This window comes from Balearica regulorum, chromosome 7 (assembly GCF_011004875.1).
Source record: "Balearica regulorum gibbericeps isolate bBalReg1 chromosome 7, bBalReg1.pri, whole genome shotgun sequence".
In the NCBI taxonomy this organism is placed as follows: Eukaryota; Metazoa; Chordata; class Aves; order Gruiformes; family Gruidae; genus Balearica; species Balearica regulorum.
In genome coordinates this window covers 40,221,040-40,244,646 of record NC_046190.1, presented here as the reverse complement: position 1 = coordinate 40,244,646, position 23,607 = coordinate 40,221,040, and the positions used below count along the sequence as shown (strand labels likewise).

The window sequence follows — 23,607 nt, the reverse complement described above, 5'->3', positions numbered from 1 at the left end:
CAGGGCTCCTGGAAAAAAAAGTGAGTTTTCATTAATCTCAAAATGCGAGAGTAAAAACCTAATTAAGGCGTTTTATATTAATCACCAAGCAATTTGATGACTTAAAATAATCAGACACACCAATACAAGTAATAGCAACCTACCAAATATATTTTGAAGCAGAACACAGCCGTGATACTAAAGATCGTGTCATTATTACTGCTTATAAAACAGAGATGAAGAAAGTGTGCAGTTTTATTTCACAGCACTAAAAATCCAATACAAGTTCTCAAAATTCATCCAGTTAGTACCGTATTATTACACATTCGCATTGCGTCCAGTGATCTGACAGCTCGACGCTAACCAGAATTACAGCAGCAGTACTTACTAGGTGGAAAAAATTGATTTGCCAGAAAGATTAGTTAAGCTTCAGACATTTAACAAAATAAAATACATTTCAAACATATGTAAGGCCAGCATCCAAGAACACTGTCGGTATTTTTCATCAAGGAAAGCTTCCAGTTTGAGAAAGGTTACAAAGAAAAGTCAACGGACAACTGAGATGAGGTGTTTTGTCCAGAGCCACATGAAGGAAGAGAAAGCATTATTTTTCTTGCAGGACTTTTTCTGGATGTGGTAATCTGCAATGCCATGAGATATGGCAGTCCATTTAAAGACTACTCATTGAGCTAGTGCCCAACTTTATCAAAATGTTTTGATCCATTTCAGTTTTCCTTTTTAGTATATAAACAAATTTATGTATATATTTACTAAATAAAAGGGTGATAGTGAAGTTACATCCCTGATGGTAAGAATCAGTCACATGAACAAGTGCCTAGAACATTTACATGTCCAAACACTTCTGTTGCTACAGTTGTGCAAAGTTTCCACATTCAGCCTCTAATTCTGCCAAAGTAGTGAGTCAGTGCATCCTTTAAATACAGATCAGAAACCAAACAGCACGTTTGCCTTTTCAGTTAATTGCTGACAGCCACCGACGACACATCTGTTATGCTGGAGGTATGATGGACCCGCGCTCCAAAGCAAAATAGGAAACAGCCTCTGAAGAGTCATCCTTGAAGTCCTTTGCACAGAATTTAAGCATACAATCAACTTGGTAATGCAGAAGCAAATGATGCTCCACTGTAGAAGGAAGTGTTTGGTTCCTCCACCTCATCTGGCACGTGATCAAAAAAGCAGTCAAGTGCAATGTATTCCTCCTCCATAAGGAAGAAGGACGTAACTTATAACAAACATGATGTTTTAAACTCAGTCTCACTGAACTGACAGACAGAAATCCTCCATTCATCTCCAATAGTCAGGGCTTTCATATCTTCTGTTCAAATTATGATTCATCACAGGATGACTGACTCACTGAAAAAAATATTTGTTCAAAGGTGGATTTTCTCACCCTTGTATCTGCTATTTACCAAACTCCGCTGCCTTTAAACAAAGGTCCATTTCTTTGAGCCTTGCCTCAAATGTTGCAATAAAGTTCGTAACAGGCATCTGTCACGGTAATTACGATCAGTTGACCTAGTCTCTAGGTAGGATCATGCAAAAAAAGGAGACATGCAAAGCTAATATAGCAGTACAAGTCATATGCTGGTGCTGACAATTATCCTCACCTATATTCCTACCTTTGTTTCAGCATCAATACTCCTCCCTAACCATTTCACCAGTTTCAGAAAAAGGTCTGGAGAGCAAACACAGGCAAGTGTCTCACCGGGATGTTAATGCTGAAATATCCACCAGTTTTAATCAGTATCTTCAGTGATTAGAACCTTGGTCTCCACAGAAATCAGTGCACTAATGAAACGGGGCCCTACATCCCCACATAGGGGAGAGCCTTTGACTCAGAGTATAACAGTAAAAAACAAGTTTTTAATTGCTCCTTAACTTACAGATATGTAAACCTTAAGTGTTCTTATATAAGCCATATTAAAAAAAAAAAGTGACAGAAGCCTAAGTCCTCAAGAAAAATAAAGAAATTAGACACTAAGTTTAACTCCTCAAGGTTGAGCCAGTTTGGTTTTTTCTTTCCTGTTTTTGTTTTTGCAGCAGTTAAGTTCCCAGTTCTGAAGGTGAGCCTACAAAAAGAAGTTACCTCGCAGCACATGAGGGTGTAAATGTTTATGGTGTATCTGATACCCTGTGGTAATCGCTTATACCACCCTTTTACCCCCTCCCCAGTAAACACAGCAAACTATGCCTCCCTATACGGGGTGAGCTCTGAAACGCTCGTTATAGGGTGTGAGTACGCACTTCAAGAGCTACCAGCACCATAAATCCACATCCTCATTTGCTTTCAGGCAACATGTTCACACAGCCATCCCCTTCTGGGCAATGAAGGAATTTTTATCTAACTTACTGCATTTCAGACATTTCTGGACAATTATGTTCATTTTTCCTTCTTCTGCCACGCTGCAGAGCTCTAAAATACGTTCCAACTTCCAGTAGCAAGTGAACGTACTTGAAGTGCAGTTGCTTTAAAAGACCACCAGTACTTGTACGCAATTAATTTCTTTAAAACCAGCTTCATTTCAAGAACAAGGTGGCACATCAAATATATGAGGCCTATGTAAGTGACACCACATTTGGTGCCTTAAAGCTAGCAGAAGTCAAGTCTCAAGCCAGGTACTTTTTACAGTCCAAGTCCTGCCTGGATTTAGGGTTAGCAACAATCCCATTTCAAGCAAGAGGCTGGACTGGAGACCTCCAGAGGTCCCTTCCAACCAGAGCTGCTAGAGAAACTGTCAGCACCTGGTCAGGACCAAGATGTTTGTAGCCATAGCAGAGCCTAATCTGAATGCCCTAGCCCAAACTTTTAACACAAGAAATCGATGGTGTCAAGTGAAAGGATACACCAGAAAACTTAGAGAACAACTGCTGCATCTCCCAGAGCACCTTAAAGGAAGAGTGGCTACTTCCCAATCCCTCACTATATATTTTTTTTAAACTTCTTTTTAAAGACAATTTACTTACCCCGCAGGCTAACTTGCTATGCAGGATGGGTTGATGATGACTTTAAGAATTTTAGCTCCTGGACCCTTTTCAGGCAGATAATGCAAGCAGGAACACTGCAACTCCTCCCACTTTAAACACCCAAGAAAGAGATGTTTGCACGGTGCTGTCCAGGCAGAAGTTGGGCAGCTGTGGAGAAGGACTGTGTACCCTCTCCCTCCTAGAGGCTCAGGAAAAGGGAGTAAAAAAGCTCAGAGGTTTGATTTCATGCCTGCCACAGGAAAACAGCAGCTAGCAAAACAGGCAGCACAAAGCAATACTGAATCACTCCAACCACCTTCAGCTCTGATAAAACAGAAGCTGCCCCAGCTCTTAAAGCCATCTACGGCACATTTGTAAGAGGAATGACCAATGAAATTACTTATTTGTACATATAAACATACAGGCATGCTTCATCTTGCATCACTTATTTGTTACAAGGGTTCAGCAACATCCCTGTTACAGCATTTGTTTTTGTAATTCTGCTTATGTAATAAATAAACAGTGCATTGAGCTAACCAAGACAACCCATCAAATCTGCAAGTTTAGAAAGTCAACACAGCAGCAGCATATCATCAAAAGTGCTTGTTCAAAACATCTGTCGAACAGAACCGAGGTCAATTTGCAGAGTACCCACTCCATTTCATTCCCTCAAAGTTCGTCAATAGCAGTAATATTAACTTTTGGTAATTCACACTCTTCTTTAAAGTGGCAGTTTTCCAGGATGTCCTTGTAATAGTCCTTGAGGTCTGCGTAAGTAGAGATGGTTTCATTTGAGTGATGAAACGACATCGGTTTTTCATTTAACAGCATTTGCACTTGATACTCTTCATTAGAGGTTTTCACTTGATCACAGTGGTAAAGCACAAATACCAGGTTGGCTGCATAAGGCACAATCTGGCCACTGCGAAATTTCCGATGCGTTTGTCTGACGTAATTGTTTGCCTTGAGAGGCTCGTCATCTTTGAAGAAACCCATAAGGGCAAGCAGTGGCTGAAGTGTCTCTGCATGTCCAACTTGTACAATCAAAGGTGAAGAAATGGGTTTTGAACTAAAAAAGAAAAAAAAAAAGTGCAAAGGATAAGCAAGAGCCTGTGCTTTAAAACAAACATACCAACATATTGCACAGCTGTCATCAACAAAGGCTTAAAGAAGTAGACTTTGAACTTGTTTTACTCCAATGCCCAATGAAAACCTGTTTGGGAAATTCAGTATATTACAGACTTTTTCTTAAAGCATCCAAGCGTCCTAAATTTTGTCCCAATTTAAGGCATTGGCTCTTACATAAACTGTAAGAAGTTGTGCTAAATGTAGTTAGGCTACAGCTAGAACCTAATATAACTACGGTAAGCAAAAAGCAAGAAATAGATTAATGGTGTGCATCCATATACTCAGTACACCTCTCCAACTCCCTGGGTGAACCCAGTCACTTGTCCTCTTCCCAGGTATGCGAAGATCCAGTGACCATGCTACAGTTAATATACTGGGTTTGGACTAAATATAAGAATTTTAAATAGCATTGCCTCCTCCCATCAGGAATTTGAGAGAAGGGCAGCAAATCAGCAGGCCAGCAGCAAGGCTTAGTTAACAAACCAACCACCTCAAGCTTTTTTTTTTTTTTTTAACCCAAATAAAATTTTTACTACAAGTCTCACAGATTTGCTTTAGTACAAACCTACAGGTGAAATATAACTGCTTTTCCCAGGATGCTGAGCTGTGTTTAATAGAATTGATTAGAGTCAGTAATTTTTATTTTTTTTTTGTTCCTCCCTGGCAGATGCAAAAAGCACCTGAATGACAAAGCATAATGAACTATTAAGTGAGATCATCGAGAACACAGTCTGCTTCACAAAGACCAATGATTTATTATTAAAATCAACCCTTTCTCTTTAGGTAACCTAAATACTTCAGATGACACTTTTTTAAAGTCTTTTTAATAAGCTTCTGCCTAAATTAATGAAAGGTGTGGCAAAGAAAAGCCCCCACATTATCATAATTTTAGACCTGGAAAGTTTTAAAAGTTTTCAGCATTAATTTTGCCAGATTTGAGGATCAAAAAACCTTTTTCAACTGCCGTTAATAAAGAATAAGTGACAATTCAGAGTCAGGATGAAAATTAAGTCTAAGTACAAACTTATTGGCACGTTAACGAACTACAGTAAACCCCTACTACCCTCTGACCTACCTACAACCAGACGATGCCTGCGTGAGCAAACAAATTACTGATTTAACACACAGGCTGCTTCCCTCCCTGGCACACCACCACCAGCGCAGGATTTTAAGGAGTGTTTCTTGCCTACCTCTTCGACCACCAATGCTTTTAATTGCGTATCATGCTGGAACAAGAATCACAATTTGATAGCAAAATACTGCCAATTTGGTTTTTCCCCTACAATACAGTTCAGCTGTTTGGAAGGTACATTCACCAAAGTTTAGTCTGAAGACAGTGATCCAGTCGTCGTCGGAAAACAGCTGTCCCTCCACGACTTATTAGTCCAAATTATAAGCAGGACTACTGCCATTACTAATTTTTGAGAATACCAACTAGTCAAAAAGATTACACTCCCTCAGCGCACAGGCCAGCAACTTAAGCCACTGATTCATACCATGAACAAAGCCTAAAACGAAGGGTTTGTGCAACAAGAGGTTACACATTGTTCAATCAAAGGAAAGGTAAGAGCTGGCTTGCCACGTGAGGAAGCATCAGCCAAGATGAAAATCTGCCCCTCACTCCAGAGAAGGATGATGGCTTTTTGGGACCATCTCCAAGTGGCACTCAGAAGCCCAGGTCACTTGTTCTAGCACGTGTAAATACACGTTTAGCCTTCACGAGACAAGAGGTGACGTTTGGCAAGGCTCCAGCTGCCAATAAAGTCCACCCACAGATAAGACACATCTTGATTGGCCTGAAAAGGAGGTGTTGCCTCCGCTCCAACCTAAAGTCTGAAGCAACTGAAAAAATGGTTAACTGGGGGGCTTGCCTCTGGATTCGAACTTTGATCAGCTAAGCAGGAATTAAGTACGGGCACAGGATGGGCTCTGTATTACCAGCTCGATATAGCCATGGTGTTTGTGCAGCCTAAAACACACCTTGCACCGTTCTGCTTCCTGGTGAGCCTACAGCTCTTCTGACTGTATTCCTGTTCCTTAGGCATGTATGCACATACATGCACATACTCTCCCCTTGGGCAAAACATCACTTAAAAACCCATATATATTAGAAACCTGGCTCTGTTCCCTGTTCAAAAGAAGCTTTAAGACCACAGAGCGGTTCTGTATGGGAGGTGTTACATTTTTTTCCAGCCGTGCCTTTGCTGCACCAAGAGGTGTACATTCACTACAGCCCCTCTTCCAGCTCCTCCAAAATCAGTGGTTCTGCCTACACTTCTCGCCTTATTTATGACCCTCCCCTCCGATTCCCTCATTTTAAAATTGTAAAACTTTCGGATCCTTCGACCCCTTTCTCTTCCCTTTCTCCTTCATTCTTAGTTCGCTCTTACTCATTTGACTAGTTCATTTATATCCTCACTCTCCACACACACCTTCAGGGAAGTCTTTTTAGGGTTTAGGACACATTCAGATCCCTCCTGTCGGTCAACAAATAGGACCGGCAGCAAAAACCCCACGTGCCTACAGAAGGCGGCAGAAGGCTATTCCTTTGACCTTCTGCAATTTCCAGCTCAGAGATTTCCTGGGCCAGACTTCCATTGGTGGTTTCCATTGTAATGTATGACCTCTCAATGAATCTTTCCTCCACCACGCTGTCAAATCTTTTTAAAAAAATCTCTTTAAAACCACATTATGTTTCTAGCATGCACAACATCCTGTGGCAAGGACGTGCACAGCTCCACACACTGCTCTTAATTTTTTTTTATTTGTAGATGCCATGTACCATTTAATCCTTTCTACTTACAATGTTGCAGTAATATTCTTTCCAAGTTGAGATATCCTACCTTAGTAATTCCACAGTTTTTCCAAATGAGCTGTATTCTTTTCAAGAAATCATGAAAATCAATGTTTTTTTTTAAACCTGCGCTCCTTCCTGATCTTCTCATTCCCAGTTCTTAGAATCACAGAATCCCAGACTGGTTTGGGTAGGAAGGGACCTCAAAGCCCATCCAGTCCCACCCCCTGCCATGGGCAGGGACACCCTCCACTAGCCCAGGTTGCCCAAAGCCCCATCCAGCCTGGCCTTCAACACTGCCAGGGAGCCAGGGGCAGCCACAGCTTCTCCGGGCACCCTGTGCCAGGGCCTCAGCACCCTCACAGGGAAGGATTTCTGCCTCCCATCCCATCTCCATCTCCCCTCCTGCAGCTTCAGGCCATTCCCCTTGGCCTGTCACTCCCTGCCCTTGTCACCAGCCCCTCTCCAGCTTTCCTGGAGCCCCTGCAGGGACTGGAAGGGGCTCTAAGGTCTCCCCGCAGCCTTCTCTTCTCCAGGCTGAACAACCCCAACTCTCTCAGCCTTTTAGATCAGAGTATTAGAAATGCACAATACTCCAGACAGTAAGCTACCCCATAACTCCACACTGCACCCATGATGCTCTCTGTTTTCTTAAATCATGGCGTCCAACACCTTTTCTACTTAGCTTACAGAAGTTCGAGATACTTCCAGACAACTATAACGACCTCACAACTCAGCTCCTGAGCAGTAAATAATCCTAGATTCTACATGACAGATTCACTTCACAGATCTGCAATTTTCAAGCCCAGCTAGTCTCACAAGGTCCTTTTACAATCCTCCTAGTAGAAACATGTATCTTACTTATCTAGAATAAAAGTGCTGCATTTGCAATGCCAGTTAACTTCTCACCTCTTTTTCCAGGTCGTTTACAACATGCTGAGCAGCCCAGATCCTTGCAGATCTATCTCCACTGGTGACCTTCCTCTCCTAGGAAATATCGATAAGCTATCCCTACCCTCCACTTCTTGTATTTTTATTAATTTTTTACCCACGTAAGGACCTTTCCCCTTAACTCTGGCTGCTTGATTTCTTTTAATACGGAAACTTGTTGAAAGGTCTTTGGAAATCATGCCTGTGTCTCCCAGATCACCCTATTTGTACGCTTGCTGATCCTTCCCAAGAGCTCCAAGAGATATATTTTCCTTTCAAAGAGCCATACTGACACTACTCTGATATATCATATTCATCAAGGTGCTTATTAATGCTAGTCTCAATCATTATTTCCACTAGACTGGCCTGTAATTCTGATTCTCTCCTGGAGCTGCTTTTTTCATTTTTCCTTTATTTAATTATTTGGTTTTAAATCATCACACCTGGTAGCCCCCACAAGCTTCTTGGCTGAAACCAACAGGCACTGGATGTTACTTCAGCTATTTCATTCAAGTTCTTTCAGCACCCTTGGGGAAGTACCACCCAGCTCCAGCAACTCAGCACGTTTTCATTTTGTCCCAGCTGCACACCCTTCTACACATTGCCTGCTTCCAAACGTAGTGGTATTTTATAATTTACTAAGCAAGGAAGCTAATAATGTAAATATGCTCCTAAAGTCTCCAAAACAGGTGTTACATAGCATGTAGGCATTATTCATTCCACAGGGAGTGGATATCCCCCTGACCCCTCAAAAAAAAAAAAAAAAAAAAAAAAAAAGGTTTCAGAGATGCTAAGAAAAAAAACAATTAACATTCTGGCTATCAGCACTGGCTTTACAACAAGGTTTGGCTTTACTTTCCAGCTGATGCTAGCAGGAATTTTTGAAATGGAAGTAAATCACAAAACATATGGTTAAATTCTTAGTTTAAAACAAACAAACGAACAAACCCAAAAACCATACGTTTCCAAAACAGGAAACAAATTATAGCATATACACACAGACAGAAGTTTTAAAGAACAAGGAAAGAAAATCTCATAAAGACAAAACAAGGAATAAACAAGGCACTCATTCTCACTGTAACTTGAGTTTTTATTTCACCTGCGTTAGTCTCATGAAATCCTCCTGTTGACAGGCCAAACCACTTTGGGAGACAAAACAATCCTCTCCCACTCACAGCTATCCCACCATACTATTTTAACAAGGATTAAAACTGTTTCCTTATACAATACAATCCAGAGTTTTCAAAAGCCTCTGACACAGTATACTTGGTTTCTCACTAGCGCTGGTTATCTGGTTTCTAAGCCTACTCAAGCACTCCCTCCTGTTCAGTCTCTGGGGTCATGACTCCAGTTCAAATGTGGTTTCATATCATCTAATAACAACAATAAAAACTCATTGTCGAGGTTAAAACAGCAACAGTAATATTTTTAATTATGGGGAAATAATGAAGCAGTGCTTCTTCAGAACGTGCACATAGGCAAAGGTTGCTACTGCCCCAGCATTTCTGATAAAGTAAACACAGGAATTCAAAGCACAATCAACAAAACACTGATAAATTCAAAACAGTAGCAGAAGCTAATAAAATATTAAACAGAATGCCTGATGTTTCCACACTCAATCTTCTTTACGATTGATTAATGACTCAGGATCACGCAGAAGCATCAAAGTTCTCAACATAGTACTGTGGCAACTGCTAACGATATTTCAATTCACTTTTTTTCCCTCCCTTTTCTTTAGTAGCCAATGAGTTAGGAAAGCACACTGATCAGTAGAAAAAAATAAAAATTTCATTTCCAACTTTAAAGAGAGATGAAGAGACCGTGCATAAAACTTTGCCATAAAATATTAAGAGCTTGTCGGAAAGCAATTGGTTTCATACTAATTTCATGGGGCACTTCCAAAACGAGCAGAAGTGCCTGTCACTAGGCAGAACACGAGCAGGGTTCACTGAAGAGATGTGTCACCTGCAGCTGCTGAACCGCCCATGCTGTAACCCTCTAAGTAAATCCGACCATAGCTGAAAAAGAAGAAGTTACTGAGCAATTCATCAGCACAACCCTGAAAGCTAAGTCTCACCATGGAAAAAAAAAAGGCACTGTGGAGAAGCACGGATGTGGGAATTACCATTCAGGCAAATTCTAGTTCTCCTTAATCTTGGCAGACTCGGCTTTAACCTTGACTCTTCTGCATCAGCTCACCCATCCTCAATAGCAGATCGTTCCTACTCTTCTAGGACTACTGATATATCACTTTAGATATGGAAGAAGTGAACTTTGTTTTAAACAAAGTTTAATTCCTAAGCACCAAATTTCAATTCCTAAGCATAAAACTCAGGAGATAGTGGGACAAGAAGAAACATTTCCTATAGCAAAACTTAACCAGCCAACCTTCAAACCTCACATAAAAAACCCTCCAACATCTTCAAAGATAAGGTAAGTTTTACTAACTGTTAAACAAGCAAGTTTAGACCACATTCTGTCTTTTTCCTCCCCAATACGAAAGCCAGGACAAAGGACCCAAAAACCTCTGCTTCCAGCTACGGGATGAATTCACCATCCCGCCCACCTCCCCCTGTGATTTATTTCTGAAAAAACAGCTGGAGGAACCCTAAACCTATGCAAGGAAACAGCAGAGATCAGGGAATGCAGTGACAGGACTTGGAGGGCAGCAGAACAGTAGCATTGCTCAGGGCGTTATCACCAGTGGGAAGAAGGAAAAAAAAAAAAAAAAGTAAGAATTTGTCAAACAGTATTAAGTCCTCATGTGTCAAAACTTCTACCTTAAATAGTAGAGCAGTAGACAGCTGTGCTCAGTCATTCCAAGAATCAGTACCAACACAACAAAATGCTACCGCAAATACTGACACGATAAAATTTTCTTCTTTTCCCACAAAGACGTACATGAGCTCGCCCGTGGCAAAGGCAAACTTGAAAAGCTGACAAGACCATGCAAAACTCATTTAAGACCCTAATTAAAAGGCAACAGCTCTTATCTAGTCCCGCAAGAGTTAATCGCTCATAGCTAACTAGGCTTCACTACATTTCACTTCAGAGCTTCTGCAGTTTCAAAGACTCTTTTCTGAATGATCTCACCTCTCATGTTTGTACAGACCTCAGAGATTAAATGCATTACTGCAGCAGCACCGTGCTGATGCTAAATGTTGAACCATCGTGTTGAAGCAAAACCAAATCAAGAGGGTCACACTGCTTGTCAAACTCTTCCTGCCCAAGGTGAATACTGGTTAGGCCAGTTCATTTGTGTGTTAGTTGCCTAGGTATTGTTTTCCTTGGGTTTTTAATTCCTTAGGTAAAAGAATATGACTCTATAAAAGTTGCTGAGATATCTTTTCAGAGTAATCCTGACCAAGCAAGTATTAGGTAATTAATGTGAGCTTAAGTACATTCTGGGAAGTTTGAAAGGCACAAGCAGGATTTTAAGCATCTATTTCTAGGCAGACAGATGAACAGACACGTTCCCAGGAGAGGTCCCCTGGATTGCGCAGGTATCTGAGAGAAGTCAGCAAACACACACACTTCAGAAATGCAGATGCAGGGATGCTACTGAACGCACAACAATGAACTATGGAGAATTTCATGTGTCTACCTAGTTTCCCCAAAAATACCCTTTAATCATGTCAGAAGCCCCATCTTTGAAAGATGGAGCTATTGAAACCAACCGTGCAATATGATACGAAACTGCTGTTTGAGACATTTACAGTTACTAGCAAAAGTCATCCCATTTCTCTGATTTTCTGGCAATGAAGTCAAGACCTGTATATTTTTCAGGTGTACTCATGTAAACTGTGTGGTCTGTTGAACTGTACAGCTGGCATGTTGTTCTGGGAATACATGAACGTCTTATTACAGGGATCAGTCTACTCATCACATGTATGTGCCTGTTCTCCTCTCTGAATAGATATCCTGAAGTCAAGCAATTTTTTTCATTTCTTTTTGTAAATTATACACCACTATGGAATTAGCAGATGTGGCGACAAGGACCTAGCCCAGAAGCTTTCATCACAGGCTCTCCCAGTACCCAAAGAGCCATGGGACATGGTGGGGACAGCCCTGAAGTGACCCCATAGAAAGCCACACGGAGCCACCCACACCTCCATGCTCTCTGAGAAAGGGACCCTCTGGGGAACGCAGTACCAACGCCTCTGACCTGGCTCTGCAAGAGCCGCTTCATACCTCGAAGTAAGCCCACGTAGTACACGTTTGGATACAAGCTACCCTGCACTTCAAATAATGTGAATTACAGGTCTACGTGCCATAGCCCTGGTTCTCCTTTGGAGCTGCTCTGCTACTGGGTGGGTGAACAAACACACCGGTTTACAACACCCACTGAGGGACACAGGACGTTCTGAACCCGCTGATGCACCCCGAGAGCCAAGAACCTGCATTGTGCAAACGTGGGATCCCAGCAGCAACCTGCAAGTTTTACTAAAATAAATGACTGCGCAATTTGGATCTGAGCAAAAGGTTGTTGGGGGTTTTGGTTTTTTTCAATCAAATTATGTCATTTCTACTGCATACGTGGAAGCTTTTTGCTCTGTTCCCTTTGTACATACTATAAAAAAATAGTTTTGAATAGTTATTTGGTTTTAGATCATATATTGAATTCTTTTGTACTGAGTCATAGTTTTGAAAGGAACGATTAGGGCACAGTTGTAAATGACTACAGAAAGGTTATCATGTTGTGAACTGACCTGCAAAGAAGGTGGTAAACTACATGAAACAATAAAAGCTACCAGTAAATTGGCAAATTAAGCTGTTTATCTTCTGGCTTAGCCTGGTATAACTACAAAGATCACCTTCACTTGATCTTGAACTATGTTGAAATTCAAGTAAGTCTATTTTCAAAATACCTCTAACCTGCTTACTCTCAGAGGAAACTACCAAATATTTTGTAACGTGTACATGCAGCTAGGTTAATATTTTCATTCATTAGTTACAAACCTTAAATTTTAAGATGGCTGCACAAAACATACCTCCCAATTTCCAGAGCCTTACTGTAGTCCATTTGGACAGTACAAGTAATAAAAAGTATTTCATATTCTCTTTCATGAGCAAGAAAGGCAGACTTCTTAAATATCTGAAGCTAGAAGAAAAAAGTATAAAAACCAGCTGTAATGAATAGCTGATACCCTTAAAGTGTGCCACAACCAATTTTCAAGTCCAACCCTGCCCAAGTGTGTAGCTGTTAAGGTTTTTTTAATAGGATCAGCAGCTTCATATTGCACTAACTACCAAAATACACGAATTTCTCATCAACACAAAGAACTCAAAGCTTCTTCTGAGCTAAGGTGATACTCATCGATTGCTCCTCTACATCCTGATATTGAAGCTTTTCTAAATACCACAGCTTTGGGAAATTGGATGCTTTCTAACTGTTTAAACAAATGCTGACTGGTCAGAGCAGCCTTTCAAGGCTTCTTCCATAGTAGCACAACTGCAAGTGAACATGCACGTAGGTTATCACTTGCTACCTCGCAGTTTTACCAATATAATGAAGAGCAGGGACACGTTTAGTAAGGCCTAGGCTCCAGTGCAAGGGAAAGCCCAACAGTTTAGTGAAGAGTATTTCCCCATTAGCTTCTTTGTCACACAGTTGCATAACACGACTCTTTATCTTCTATTGGTAGCAGGAAGACTTGAAAAAAATGCAATTCTTATGTCTTCACAAAAATAAAGTGCTTTATGGACTAAGAGAACTGCCTAAGTACAACAAATCACTTGGTTTAATGTTATAGTCAACTCTTGTGATACAATGTTTTGGGTAATTAAGAAAATATGTATGGAAGAGACAGCCCTGGCCTCCAATCTCTCCCTAGAAATGTGACCACAACATTTCCTTACAGACTGGTAAGAAGGTCTGGAGGAACGTGGTCCTGAAAGGCCCACTGCAACTGTGGTAAAGTCCCAGGGACTAGATGAAGATGCTTTCTGCTGAAGAATTAACCATTATTAGACGTTTATCTTTCATTGCTACTGCGGGTGCAGAAGAACAGGTCCATGCATGGGTGTGCTAACAGGAGGAGGTCACTAATACAAGTATCGATAAATTCAACGTCAGGCTCAAGTTCCTGAATACTGACAGGTATTCCAACACCCTTCCACTAGCTCTCTGGATTGGGACAGTTGACAAGTATATAGTGAAAATCGCTTTGAAAACTATCTCGCTGTACAGCAAGACCTACACCGAAGAGACTATTGCTAGTTTAAACCAAGAATTTTATTGGAATTTATACGATGAAAGATCCTAAAAATGTCTGAAACTTTTTGCACTGCAAACTGAAGTTAGGACTAATTAGCCATAGGCATTTATTACCACCTTCACCTTTTTCTTAAGGATAGACTAATCAGCGAAGATACTTTCCCCAGAAGAAAGAAAAGCGAGCTTTAAAAAGGCAATTAAGTTTGGTGAGCACTCAGATTGCAGGTTAAGAATCACTTCATGGAAGAAACAGGGTTACAATAAAAGCAAGGTTTCTCTCTAATTCAGCTGTAACTGGAAACAAAAACAGGACAAAGCCATCAAATATAAATACTTAAAATATGCTATAAAAATGCAGCATTGCCAACACCGTTCTCCACTGCCAAGCCTGAAGTAGAACAGATAATCCAGATCCCTCAGCTTCTTGCTGGAACAGAAATGCTCCCCTTCCTGCTTCTGGATAGCCCAGTCTAAGCTCTCCAGAAAGAAAAGAGAACTTGGAACAAAGATAACGCTCTGGAAGTAAATTTGGTTTTCTTAAATTTTTAAAGCAAATAGCCAGTTACAAATCAATGTTAAACACTGCTAAATTGAAACAACATTCCACTAAAAGGCATTTCATCATCACAAAGGTTCATCTTCCGAGTAATGAACTGCTGCAAAAGTATTTAACCTGTTTCCTTGAAGTTGCACAATACCATAAAAGAGACGCTCATGCACACGCATATGCACAACCAAACATTTTCTACAGTCCTTAACGCAAGCGTATTTTATTTGTATGGTTTGTTATTTTCAGTTCTGCTCTCAAATTGCCACGGGATTCGGAATAAGTCTCTCTCCCTAGATGAAAAAGCATTCGTTGCACCTCCGCTCTCCAGATCACACGAGACACAAGCTGTTCCAATGTCTCGGTGGTGGCAGATTTCCACAGATTCTTAAGTGCAGGGGATTATCCTATTCAGACTACACTCCAGCCTTCAGTGCTTTAAGACTGCCACCTTACGTTGTGCGATGGAGTGACACGCTGCTTTTGTGCAAGGCAGCTTTCAGTTCCCACTTAGAATGACGCAGACTAAATAGCCTGCTCGCTCAGCTTTGAACTCTGCAAGATTTTTAGGGGCCCAATCCTTTACACGTACGCATAAACTCCCTACCTGCTTCCCTCTGTGGTGGCAATACGAGAGCCCCAGAAATTGCAACCAAACTTCTGCGGCCAAAGCTGAAAGACAGGATGAAATTATCTCGGTCCTTGAGTACTCTGCCTCAGACGCCGGCTCCACCTTGTAACTTAGCGACTGCTGATCTAGTTCTCAATAAATCAGAAGTACAGATTTTGTCAACTATGGCTTTTTTTATTATTATTAAACTTACAGGGATATCTTATACACAGTTAAGACACACACAGCTGCTTTCTAACTAGTGCATATAAAGCAAGGATTGAAAGGCTGTCACTGTTCAAAGAGTAACTTACACTAAAAGCAAACAAAACTGATCCCTCTCCTTACATGAGTCAAGCTACATTGAGAAGTTATTTTTCAGATTTCAGAAGGACAGAGGGGTCTCCTAAGGGTCTTGCTTGTCTGTTTTTCTTTTAACCTGTGCTTCTTCCTGATCTTCTCATTCCTAGTCCTTAGAATCACAGAGTACCAGACTGGTTTGGGTTGGAAGGGACCTCAAAGATCATCTAGTTCCGACCCCTGCCACAGGCAGGGACACCCTCCACTAGCCCAGGTTGCCCAAAGCCCCATCCAACCTTGCCTTGAACACTGCCAGGGAGCCAGGGGCAGCCACAGCTTCTCTGGGCAACCTGTGCCAGGGCCTCAGCACCCTCACAGGGAAGAATTTCTTCCTCAGATCTCATCTCAATCCCCCCTCTTTTAGTTTAAACCCATTCCCCCTTGTCCTATCACTACACTCCCTGATAAAGAGTCCCTCTCCAGCTTTCCTGTAGCCCCTTTATGGACTGGAAGGTGCTCTATGGTCTCCTCAGAGCCTTCTCCAAGCTGAACAAGCCCAACTCTCTCAGCCTGTCTCCACAGCAGAGGTGCTCCAGCCCTTGGTTCATCTCCGTGGCCTCCTCTGGACTCTCTCCAACAGCTCCATGTCCTTCTTGTCCTGGGGACCCCCGAGCTCGATGCAGCACTGCAGGGGGGTCTCACAAGCGTGGAATAGAAAGAAACCCAGCACATGACAGCAGCTTGCTTGTCAATCTGTTCACAGTTGGGTATTAATGACCCGAGCCCTAACATACATGTCATTTAGCTATCTAGTACGCTGAAGAAAGGATGCAGTGAAGAAGTTTGTTTAAAGGGTGACCTAGCATAACCGCTGCTTTGACTCCACTGCTACCAAAACAAGAGGTATCACCAACACCTAGCCAGCCTTAAATTTCCAGACACCAGAGCAATCATTTGACAGCACAATTTCTTAAGCCGGCTTGGCTGGAGAGAGGTCGCTATCCCAGCAGTTTCCTTCAGCCCACCTTTCACTCACAGCAACTCCTTCTCAAAGGTGAACTTATTTCATGTTTGCAACTGCCAAGTTTTAACCCATTCGCGGCAAAATGAACAGAGTTGTCTCCTCTGTGCTGGCTGCCCACACAACACAGGGGAGTCCTGTACGCTCCCGTCCTCCCCTTCCCTGGGCCGACATAATCCTTAGAGCAGGATCAAGGCACCAACCTGGACGCAAGCATTGGGCAAGCCTGCGTGCACATCTCAAAGGCAAATTTTGAACGCATTTACCTTCTCACATACTAAGCTGATACTCTGTTAAAAACAGACACGCCAGTCTGATTTTCCAGGTGAATCCCAGACATAAAGATAAACAGTACTTGTACTGTTTACCTAGTGATAACTCCACTTCAGATGAAAGAAACCATGTCATGTATTGAACACAACCTTGACCTTCCTGCGTCACTCAGAGCTCCAGCAATGAACACAGGGTATCCCTCTGCATCCCTCACTAAAGGACAGCAAAAAGCCAACCAAGTGTTCGAGAATTATGCTTCAACTGACTTACTACACCGTTCTTCTACCACTGTTAATATCCAGTTTGGATCCTCAGTCAGCAAACTCTTAAAGGAACACAACTTCTTTGCTGTCTTCTCTAGTATAAAATGGTTATAATCAACTTTACGGATCGTTCTTCCAACCTAAAATGTGAATGTTACTTCTAATTTCAGTCTGCCAACTAAAAGAAAAAAAAAAGTCTTCCAACAGGTTATCATGTAAAAAAATACAGATAGCCAGCCTCAAATATCCATGACTCGTGCTTTTCTTTCTGAAATATCAAAGGCATTAATATCATTCTGTTGGGTGTTAGGTAGATCTACTTTAACATACTGATGACAGAAATAAAATCCCAAGGATGCTAGGAATGCAAGAACATCCACCACACGTAACTAATGTTTACGTATCAACACCAAAGCTGAATTTGCTGGTTGTAAGTTACTTATAAATTGGTTTCTACCAAGTATTTAACAGCATAATATTTATACAATCTTACAATCATGTCCTTAATATTGTGTTCTTTTTATAAACATTTCCACACTTAGCTGCTAAGGTATTAATTCATGTGACTGATCACTAAACTGTGAATTTATAATTCCTCATTTTGCATGAGAAGCATGTATAGGTTGTAAAAGAATTCTCCTATGAATGGACTGCATTTAAACTTAAAGCAGCTCTGGAGAAAAAAAAAAAACAAAAACAAAAAAAACCCCAGATTACCGGCACATGAAAGCAAATGCAGGTAATTCTGTGACACAATCCAACCTGTAACTGAAGCCTTCGCTTTCTCCGTGCCACAACAGATTTCAGTTTTGTTCCTATTTTACTTCTCCCCATCACACCGATTCACACAAGACACGATCAACACCAACAGATACTGAATCACGACTGCTGACTGATACCAGCTCGTAGGAGTAAATGATACACAAAAATAGCACAGGCATCTCATGTCTAATTTTTAAGGAAGTATAGGGATGGTTAAATCCTGACACTGAGGACTGTGCAACTCAGCGGATGGACTACCAACTGCTAGTGTTCTTCCATCGACACAAAATGACTGTTGTCAAATCATGGCAACAGTTAAAGAAAAATCACTTTATCAAACCACCATCCTTTGCTTATTGTATTTTCAAGTCTACTAACAGTTACTTATAAGGCCTAATATCTTCCCACAGCTACAGTGTTGTTCCCAAACTACAGGTTTGCTGTAAAAGAATACGGACAGGAAACTAAATATCCTAGACAGAGGTCTCGGGCTGGCCGGCTGAACCACTGACTTTGGATTCATGCACAAATCAGGGCGTTTCCAATGACTTCAGGACAGAAGTGTCTTTTTCCCCGTTCTTACGTGGCACTGAATATATCGCCTAAAGCCTGCCCTTCAGAGTCTGCCCTTCCCTAGTTACAACAGGCCGGTTTTCTGTTACAGCTCCAGCCTCTTGGATCCTGCAACAAGCCATTCTAGTCTACAGTCACTAAGCGTTTAGATCGATCTGGAATAATTACTTTTCCGTAATTACATTTCAACACCTTTAATCTGAACAGAAAGCTTAATAATGTAAGAGACTCAAATCAAACACATGCAGAAAGAAAGATTTCCATGCTGAAGGGCTTAAGTAACCGGATAACAGAACATATCATGGGGATGCTTTCAACCCACAGTCTTCCATTTTCACCAGAAACGATTTTTAACAAGGACATTTTAAACAAAAAGCTCATTGTTTTAACTCTATGGCCTCTTCTCAAACTGTGCAGGAAGAGAACACCATTATCAGACACAGCAGCTGGCTGTCCCTTGAAGGTCTGTGTGGATCAGTAAGTTAAAAGATGAAACTACATTAGGTGAGCACAAGAGCAGCAATCAAAGAAAAAATATATATAATCTTTACAGTAATACTTTTCTATCGAAAATTTGATTCTCTCCATTCAAATTCTCCTAGCTCAAACGCTCCTAACCAAATGTTTGAAAGTAAAGCACTTGGCTGCTATTCACATTAAATCCAACTCAGGACTGACCACAGAAAGCCTGTAGCCAAAGCACAAAAGCCTTTTTATTTACCTTTTGCTCTCCTCCACTGCTTTGTCCAAATGCTGGAAGATATCTTGGAATAAAATGCAGCTGGAGCGACTATTGATGTCATAGCCATATCCTCTCTTCCAGTATTGCTTCAGGTCATTCAGGTATTCCAGTACCTAAAGTTACAGAGTTCACAAGTTTTTATTATCGCACTAAGGGAAAATAAACCCCCTGCAACCTGGAACAAGGATGCTACCACACACGGAAGGAAATCAACAACTCTTTGAGACACAAAAAAACCCAAACATCAAGGCTCCGATGACAGCATAAAACCAGACACAACAGATCAGACCAAAGAGACACCAAATTCAGCACCCTGTCTCTGATCACGCTCTTATCAGACCTAGGGAAAACAGCAGGCACACTTCCCCAGGCTCCAGTTTTCAGCCCAGGGCTTTGAGCTCTGAAGTGGTTTTCTACAAATTTAAGAGACTTCAGGTGATTCTCTCCCATAATAACCCCATCTCCCCTTTGAACGTACCAAGTTTCAGCCTTAACAGTACCCTGCAGCTTGGCTACAGGCTGTGTTAAAAAAAAAATTCCAGCCTGTTGTGAACCTGCCTGCTGCTAGCTTCATTTGGTACCCGTTAGGTACTGCACACAATGAGACAATCATTATCCACCGCATTTTTAGCGTTTCTGATTTTGCCTTATGAAGGTCCTTACTTTGGTTAATCACTCTTCAGACAGAAGCAATCCCATACCTTTAACTGAGTTTGTCTATTTCTACATTCTAGAGATGCACACGCATCTCAAAAAAGACAGAACTGTGCCTTGGATTTATGTAAGAGTGTACGACGCTCTCCTTGCTCTCTGTTCCTTTTCTCACCATTCCTAGCATTAAAGTTGGGAGTTTTTAAATTTTTGTTCACTAATTTTACTGTAGCTGAGCTGACATTTTCATAGATCTATGCCATCAAGACTTTACTTCTCAGTGGCACAACGGATCTGAGACATGGCCACCTTATATAGGACATTTCAATTTCTTATGTCATAGACATTGTTTCATAGTGAAAACCACCTGCCGCTGTACTGCTGTGCGATCCATCCTCACAGGCCCCCTCTGCAAAGCCTCTCAAACATCTCCTCTTCTTACTATCCCAAATAACTTCATCTAATCAGGAAGCTTCCCCACCTCATTGCTAAGTTATTTACAAACATACTGAACAGCACAGGTTTCAGCAGAAGTTCAAGGTGGCCTTCCTCCTCTTTGAGAGGACAGCATTTACTGTTATCTCCACTGCCTCCCCCTTAGCCAACTTCTATCTCTGTAGCGGCCTCCCTCTTTCCCAGGGGTGCTGCTTCCTTAAGAGCCTCGTGGGCCTCAAGGAACATGTTTTGGAGTGCCAGATAAATGACATCACTCTTAATCCCTATCTCTCTTGATCCCTTCAAAGGCTACATCAGGTACTTTTTGAAAGAGGAACCAATGTAAGTCTCATTTATCTGGGTTCTACTAGTTTTATTAACAGGCATTAGGTTTAGAGATGTGACAGTCCCCCCAACCATATAAAAAGATTCTTAGAGGACCTAGAAAACCTCATCTGATGTCCTCTGGAATCAAGGCATTTTATCATCTGAAAAACAAAGCTGTCCGTAGCATTTCTAATGATACAGAAATAAAAGCATGTAAGAATTAAGGACAATAGTAAAAGACCATTTTAATCAGGACAAATCAAGACTGCACCAGTGTTTAAGTCTGAATAAAGAACGGTATTTCACTCTTGCTCCTTGATTAATCCAGAACTCTTTGGGAGACCAAAGAAGTGCTTCATTAGACTGAAGAATAAGGGACACGCAACTTCTGACTGTGCAAGGAGTTATATCTGAATACTCGGGCATCTTCTGAAGGCTTCTCAATATCTCTCCCATTTAGCACCTACCTTGGCATCTTCTTCACTGAAGAGGGAGCACCATGGGGAGGTCACATTTTTTATAGCCAACTCATACGAGCAGGTGAGAAAAGCCACTTGAACAAGATCTGCAATAAATCCAATAAACAAGCAAAAGATAAACTGCTGCTACAGAAGTAGCAACTTTCTCTCAACTTGCCTCTAAAATGACATGTAATTACAATTTAGCAATGCAAACAACATAATCCAATAAACAATCGCCAGTCCAAAGGCCAAGCACTAAAAATAAGTACTTTTCAACAGAATTACTGCACAGAATCCAAGTTTCAGACAGCAAGCTTTTCACATTACGTTGCTTTAAGAGGGAAATGACAGCATTTCACATCAAATACTGTATGTCTGCTGAGGTACATGCTATAGGTATTGATTGCTAGTGCGTCCTCATCACCACAAAAGACAGAGGACTCAACAAAAGCACGGTGCGTCTCTTCAACACAGAGCAGTCTTTGACTACCACTACTCATCTTCCACATTAGCGGCTGAGTTTGAATAGAGGCATGCTGCTGCTTTGGGACTGTGGCTTTAGGGGCACCCTGGAAACGACAGCAACACCTCTTCTGGGGAGTTCCCACCATTTGACCACGCAGGAAAACCTGGCACTTCTCTTCTGGGCAAGTGAAGTTACAACGTGGACATACAGGTCCACCTTTTCCTGAGGTTATTTGTGTGTTTGAATTTAACGGGTTTTACAAAAGCTACATCTGCTTGACAAAGAAAGATTAAAAGAATAACCCCTCCAAACAAAGGTAAAGTTGATTTCATTTGTAGCAAAGATATTTTCAAACATCTTTCTCTTCTGACCACTGACAAGCATTCACTACTGCAACACCAATATACATTTACAGCCTCATGCATTTAATTAGAGCCTACGTCTCTGACTGACAGTGTATTTTAAATTACCTATTCTGCATAACTACACAGTGTCTCAGAAGTTGTTTTCAGCCAGACTCGGAGCCGAAGCCACCTGCAACAGATGTTCATTACCTGCATTCAGCTCCTCCACCGGCAAACACAAGGCACTCGCCACCTTCTCCAAGACCTTCCTCATCTCCGACCCCTCTTTGAAGGCGTTCACCTGGCACATCGCCGCGTCATTCTCTTCCACCAAGGCTACAAACTTGGCGCAGTGGTCGAAAAACCGCATCAAGGAATCATTAACTTCAACCTCCACCTCTGAAAACGAACGCAGGCCTCAGGGATGCGGCCAGGGGCAGCACCACCCTCCCCAGGGGTACCAGGGCCTGGCCACCCAGACACCCTTCCGGGGACAGTCCCCTCATGACAGCCGTGTCCCTATGGGGGCAACGCGGGGTGCAGGGTCTGCCTCAGCCTGGGGAGGAGGAGACATGGGACTGGCCTCACGGATTCCCTCAGCCCCAGGGCAGTGGGGAGGATGGGGGGCTCCCTCAGCCCCTTGGAGAGGACGTGAGGGTCCCTCAGGGAGAGCGTGGGGCTCCCTCAGCCCCTCGGGGACCGCTGGGGTCCCTCGGGGAGGGCGTGGGGCTCCCTCAGGGAAGTGTGTGTGCGTGGCGGGAGGGGGCCGGGCTTACCGTCGCTGCCGAGGCTGAGGGAAGGTCCGAGCCCTCGGCGGAACGCGGCGCCGCTCTGCAGGCAGCGGTGCTTGGAGCTGCTGGCCAGCACCAGGCGGCGGCGGGCGGCGAAGAGGGCGGGGAAGCGGGCGGCCAAGCGACGGGCCAGGTGCTCCATGTCGCGCCGGCCCTGCGGCGCCAACCGCCCGTCGAGGCTTTCCTCGTACCACATCTGCCAGGCGGCCAGGTCGGCGGCGGCGGGGCAGTCTGCTGCTGCCGCGGCGGTGGGACGACGGAGGAGGCGGGCGTGCAGCTCGCCCAAGCGGCGGATCTGCCCAGCCGTGGGGTAGCGGGTGCCGTGGCGGAGCAAAGCGCGGAGCTGCAGCGGAGTGCAGGCGGCGGGCAGCCGCGACGCGTCCGCGGTGGGACCCAACGACAGCGGATCGCGCACCAGGTGCGGGTTCACCTCCTCGTAGCGGGACTTGGTACCGAAGTAGCCGCTCAACCCAGCGCTCGCCACGGCAAGCAGCAGAAGGAGGAGGGCGGCTGAGGGGAACGCCGCAGCTGTCCGGCTCGGCGCCATGGCGGCAACTGCGCGGCTCTCGCAGGAAGAGGCGGAGCGGAGCCGCCTCCTCTCGCCTTCCCCTCGCCTCAGGGGTTGCGCCTCAACCCGGGCGGCTCGGAGCCACACGAGGGGCAGGCTCCGGCGAGGGCCGGGGGGGGAAAGGGGGGGAGGCGCTGAGCTATGGCTCCCCTCAGGGCCTCCACCTCGCCCCCCCCCCCCCCGGCCCTCGCCCGGGGCGGTGTCTCCCCTCAGGGCTGCACCCGTGTGGAAAAAAGCCCACTTTTTTTCACCCTTTTATGGCCCCTCACGACACTAAAGCCCTGGGATTCTCGTCGTGTCCCCCTCCTCCCTATACCTGCCTGGAGTGGGTACCCGCCGGACAAGGGGGCAGCCCCAGGTGAGGCAGGGATGGCTCCCCTTTTTTTGGGCTATCTTTCCTCAGGACTTCACCCCTGTGCAAAAACAAACAAACCAACCCC

At 43.2% G+C, this 23,607-nt stretch overlaps 1 protein-coding gene across 1 annotated transcript; it reads right to left on the bottom strand.

The window, feature by feature from the left end:
• Positions 1-129: 129 nt before the first annotated feature.
• MINPP1 (multiple inositol-polyphosphate phosphatase 1) lies at positions 130-23,181 on the bottom strand. The gene is made up of 5 exons (XM_075759039.1): positions 22,585-23,181; positions 22,019-22,207; positions 21,005-21,102; positions 19,104-19,237; positions 130-4,033 (listed from the first exon to the last, which is right to left on the bottom strand). Exons 1-5 carry the CDS (start codon positions 23,144-23,146, stop codon positions 3,634-3,636), a joined length of 1,383 nt encoding a protein of 460 aa, XP_075615154.1. The 5' UTR covers positions 23,147-23,181; the 3' UTR covers positions 130-3,633.
• Positions 23,182-23,607: the final 426 nt, after the last annotated feature.

Excerpts from the sequence above, each read along its gene's own strand:
- MINPP1 (XM_075759039.1), bottom strand. The coding sequence starts at position 23,146 with ATGGCGCCGAGCCGGACAGCTGCGGCGTTCCCCTCAGCCGCCCTCCTC. Across the intron at positions 22,208-22,584 it reads CCTCAGCCTCGGCAGCGACG|AGGTGGAGGTTGAAGTTAAT; the intron begins GTAAGCCCGGCC and ends GTTCGTTTTCAG. Across the intron at positions 19,238-21,004 it reads TCAGTGAAGAAGATGCCAAG|GTACTGGAATACCTGAATGA; the intron begins GTAGGTGCTAAA and ends CTGTAACTTTAG.